At 33.1% G+C, this 4,883-nt stretch overlaps 1 protein-coding gene across 1 annotated transcript; it reads left to right on the top strand.

Moving 5' to 3' along the window:
* The first annotated feature begins 645 nt into the window (after positions 1 to 645).
* Positions 646 to 4,675, top strand: LOC25488458 (uncharacterized). The gene is made up of 2 exons (XM_013603314.3): positions 646 to 1,534; positions 4,234 to 4,675. The coding sequence occupies exons 1-2, from the start codon at positions 932 to 934 to the stop codon at positions 4,366 to 4,368; spliced, it is 738 nt and encodes a 245-aa protein (XP_013458768.1). The 5' UTR covers positions 646 to 931; the 3' UTR covers positions 4,369 to 4,675.
* Positions 4,676 to 4,883: the final 208 nt, after the last annotated feature.

Genomic DNA, 4,883 nt, shown 5'->3' with positions numbered 1-4,883 from the left:
AACAAAAATAAAATTAAAAATATATTAGAAAAGATTAATGAGGTGGATCGAAATATGATTTATAATAAAATATTATGAGATAATTTTATTTAACCAATCCTATTTAGTGATATAAATCTCTTATAAAATGAATCAAGGATATTCATGTTTTATCAATAATTTTATTTTAGAGGATTCCTATTTCGATAAGAAGGTCAACCGAGCAAAGCTCTTTCTTTTTTGCCGTGTTGTGAAGTGAAAAATTTTGGTTGATTTTGTCTATTGATATAAATATAAGGGAAATTCTAAGAAGTATTTTCTAAATATGAATCTTATAATAAACAATGGATTTTTAGATATATTGAATGATTTATCTATTTGATCTAAAATTTAGACCAAATACATCAATTATTCAATAAATTTAAAAATTCTATTGTTTTTTTTTTTTTATAAATAGAAACAAGAGAAATAATATTTAACTTTTTTTAAAAAAAGAAATTTAAAATTTGAAATCTGTGACGAGTATTTCACATCCGGTCCTATTTATAATAAATATTTGACTTTTTTCATAAATAAGTTATTTTGTTTATATTCTAAACAAGATACATTAATTATGCAATGAATCTATAAAATCATTTTTTTTCTTTTTGTAAATAGGACCACAGACAGTAGAGTAGAGTATGGGATACTTGTTAAATCTATCTAAAAATGGTGGCAAAGATATTAAATACGGTTTTGTAGATACCAACTTCAATAAGTTGAATGGATAGCAAGTGTCCTTAGTTTTAGGTCATCACATCATTCACTGACACTCAACAAGAAGAAGATATACTTAACTTCTTCTCTTTGTTCTATCCTTCTATTATAGGGTTATTCATTTTTCCAATTTTCGAATGTTCTTTTCTTTCTTCTCTTAATTTTCCACCACCGTTACTTTTTCTAATTGCATCGAATGGATCGAACAAACGATGAAGAAATCGAAGCTGGTGATTGGGAATTTATCCACAACGATAATGAAAATGAAAATCCAATCGTTGAATTGAAAAATTCTGATTCAGATTCTTCAATTATCAGATCTGATCATTTTTCAATCAATCCGATTCAGATTCATAATATTCCCAATTCGATTTCTAGTAGTTGCAGTTCCAATTCCGAAATTGATCGTAATTTCGATGATTCATACGTTGCTAATCAGATTTACCCTAATAATCTTCGTCGTTGGAATGATTCTGATTCTGATAGCGACGTTGTTAGTGCTAACAACGTTGCTGTTGCTGTAATTGATGATAAGGAGGTTGTTGATGAGGTTGTTGAAAGTGGTATTGATTCGGCGGTGGTGGAGGAAGAGAGGAAGGAGGATGAGAAGAGATTGGTGTGGTGGAAGGTACCATTGGAAGTGTTGAAACATTGGGTGAGTCCTTTTTCGGTTGTTCCGATTCCTTTGTCTGTTGCTGCAGCTGCTGCGTTTTTTGGGCTTCTTATATTGGGAAGGAGGTTGTATAAAATGAAGAGAAAGACTCAAACTTTGAAGCTTAATCTTGCTCTTGATGATAAGGTCAATCTTTCTGTTTTAATCTATTTTTCGATATTTCATTGTTTATGTTCTATGAAGCACCAACATTAGACAAGACACTGACACAAAGACACAATAGTCACACAGAAAATAGAAGTGATTGACTGTAATATGTGTCAGAAAGATACCGGAAACAACACTTTTAATTTGAAGTGTTAGGGTGTGTTTGGGTGGAGGGTTTAGGAAGGGAGGGGAGGGTTTACTTATTGTTTTTAAATTATGGAAACTATGAAATGTTTTTGAAAAATTAAAATAATAACATGACAAAGGATCGTATAATATTTTAATCACACTTAATTTATTTTAGAAAAACATGTTATATAGTCTATAATTTAAAAAAGAAAAGTAAACCCTCCCCCTCCTAAACCCTCAATCCAAACACACCCTTAGTAATCCATGTGATACATAGCTGACACATAGGCGCTAATAATATAATATGAGAAAATGAATGTGATTGAATGTAAACACATGAATTGGACACCTAGACACCAATAATATAATATGAGAAAATGTAAGTGATTGAATGTAATTACACGAGTCCACTAATACGTGTTGAAAACCGAATACACCTTCAAATTGAAATTGTGTTACATAGCTTATAAGTTGTTTGTGGAAGAAAAAAAAAGTGTAACCACACGAGTCCACGATCTCGATACACAGTCACTGACACGTAGACACCACTAATAATATGAGAAAATGAAATTGATTAAATGTAACACGAGTCCATTCACAACCAAATACACCTTCAGCCCGCCTTCAATTTGAAGTGTTGTGTTACACAGTTGCTTATATAGTCCTTGCATTTAAATGGTAATTTACAAGAGTTTACTTGAGATTATCTTATGGTACCTTTTAAAGTTTAAATATAAGTTTTATGATGACATGTGCAAAGGCTATTTTTGGCTTATTTTGGTATGCTTTCCAGTATAGCTGAGTGATTTCTTAATAAAGCTATTTATTCAATCATGTTAATTTAAGGTATAGATAAAAGGGTAAGAACAATAATAAAGTTTATGGTGATATGTGTGTGAGCTATTTTTTTGTGTATTTCGGTTAGCTTTCCAAAATAGCTTATTAAAGTAGTTGCTTGATTAAGCAATTTACTCAATCTCATTAATTTAAGGTTAAGGTATAGATAAAAAGGTAAGAGCAAAGAATTTTCATTATTAATATGGTTTGATATGATTGGTGGTTATGATTTGACACAAGAAGAAAATATTTGTTTGCTAGTACTCAATTTACAGTGCTCATATAACAGAAATTAACCCTTATCTCATCATATATTTATGTACAAATACATGACAGTATTGCATAAATGATAGAAGGCAGAAAGACACCTTTTATAATTTAATATCAACACTAAATTAGCCGCTAAACAGAGAGCAAAGTGTCATCTAATCGGAGAGGCTTAATATATCTGGTATCTGTTCTTCTGCTAGTATACGAGTCACAGCCAGGGATTTATTCAGCACCTTGTCTGTAAACAGGATTGTGACACGAGGAGACAATGCATTGACTGTCATAGTAGTTGATTGGAACTGAAACACGAACCTGTAATTCAGTAAGAAGAGACTGAATCCAAATTATTTCACTTGTTCTTATGGCTAGCATCCGATATTCTGCTTTTTAGACTACCGTGAAAATAAATTATGCTAGACCCTAAAGTAGATCACCTGTCATCAGGGTCAGATTCCCAATTGGCATCGCAAAATACCTGTAAAACGATGTGACTGATCTGTCGGTAAAAGATGGCCATGATCAGTTGAGCCTTTTAAGATACTGCAAAATGCACTCTGACAATTTTCCTATGCTCATTTAGTGGCCATGCCATAAATTGGCACACCTTATTTACCCTAGCTAATTTCAATCTAGTGCCAGTTACATATTGCAATACACTTGCCCTACAGTAGAATGACATAGCTGAGGGTAAGCCATGTACCATAAATGCTTTAGGCGCCGTTTTTTCACGATTAATATCTATAACTATGCATATTACCCTTGCATAACTGTCTATGATGTCTATAGTGGAAGACAGCACCTAAACCACATAAACACCTATCCCAAATGAGGACACGGTAACAATCCAATTGCAAGTCTGCAGCCCAGGCCCACAGTGTGAAGAGTGTATGGAGGAAGAATAAGAAACAGAGGACAAATGATAATATGGGGAAGAGAGAGAATGGGACGAGCAGCAATTGATGTAAGGGACTGTTATTTGATTAAGGGACAGTTATTTGACTAAGAGGTTGGTTATTTGAGTAGTATGGGGGAGTGAGTGGAAAGTTACCCTGGAATTCATTTTCAAATTGTTTATGGAGAAAATAATCTATTTGCTCTGTAGGAGCATTTGCTCTTGTGGCCAGCAGGGTGCCCATTCCACTGTATATCTGTTATTTCAGTCTTAACACAGTTTCCTTCATCTAATTTTGTTCTGTTCTCTTTTACTTATTTCCAGATTGTAAATTCTGATTCCAAAAATGTGATACTGTTGAGTAGAAAAGTTTTTTCCTTGATTCTATTGTACAGTGATTATTAGACCAGCACATTTTTTAGTGCCTTTTTGAGACCTGTTCAGCCGTTGAGGGCTGCTTTTGTTGATAATGATATTAATATGCTGCATTCTTTGAGAAATCCCACAACATTGTTAAGTTTCTGAGGTTCTCTTATAACAATTTTCGCAGAAGGTATCCCAGCTCAAGGATCGTGTTGCACGTCTCAATGAAGCATTTTCAGTAGTGAGACGTATTCCTGTAGTACGGCCATCTCTTCCAGCTGCTTCTACTATAACTCTGAGGCCTGTGATGAGTATGAGATGAACGAAGGATTCGACAGATTACTTGATTTGAAGTAGTGTGAAATTGCAATAATGTTTGTAATATCATAAAAATCCTTGGGTACGGAAACATGTATGTATGAATGTAATATATGTATTATGTGTGTTGGAGTCGAATCTACGAAGCTACACAGTGGCTTCTTGTATATGGTATCATATCATACTTGCTGTTATTTCTATATCTGGCCAACATATTGTTGTGAGGGTATTACTACAGTATTTTGTTAAAAGGTTAGGAACATGTAACTTGTTTAGTTATGATCTTTAGCCGGAAAATTTCCTAAAAGTAATAGAGATTGTAAACTTGGTTTTATAATGTGATGATAAAATTAAGTGTAATATTCTTGGTTGAGAATGTGGTGATATAAACCGTGCATTGAGATTAACACTTGAGGTGCTAGTTCAGTGGCAAAATCTTAACCTTGTAATGTCGAGTTCAAATTTCCTCTGGGACAATTTGTAAAGAGTGGTAATTAACGCCACTTTGATTAATATTAG

This window comes from Medicago truncatula, chromosome 3 (assembly GCF_003473485.1).
Source record: "Medicago truncatula cultivar Jemalong A17 chromosome 3, MtrunA17r5.0-ANR, whole genome shotgun sequence".
Classification (NCBI taxonomy): Eukaryota; Viridiplantae; Streptophyta; class Magnoliopsida; order Fabales; family Fabaceae; genus Medicago; species Medicago truncatula.
Note: the sequence above shows the minus strand (reverse complement) of the source record. Positions and strands in the feature narration are given on the sequence as shown.

Excerpts from the sequence above, each read along its gene's own strand:
- LOC25488458 (XM_013603314.3), top strand. The coding sequence starts at position 932 with ATGGATCGAACAAACGATGAAGAAATCGAAGCTGGTGATTGGGAATTT. Across the intron at positions 1,535-4,233 it reads ATCTTGCTCTTGATGATAAG|AAGGTATCCCAGCTCAAGGA; the intron begins GTCAATCTTTCT and ends CAATTTTCGCAG.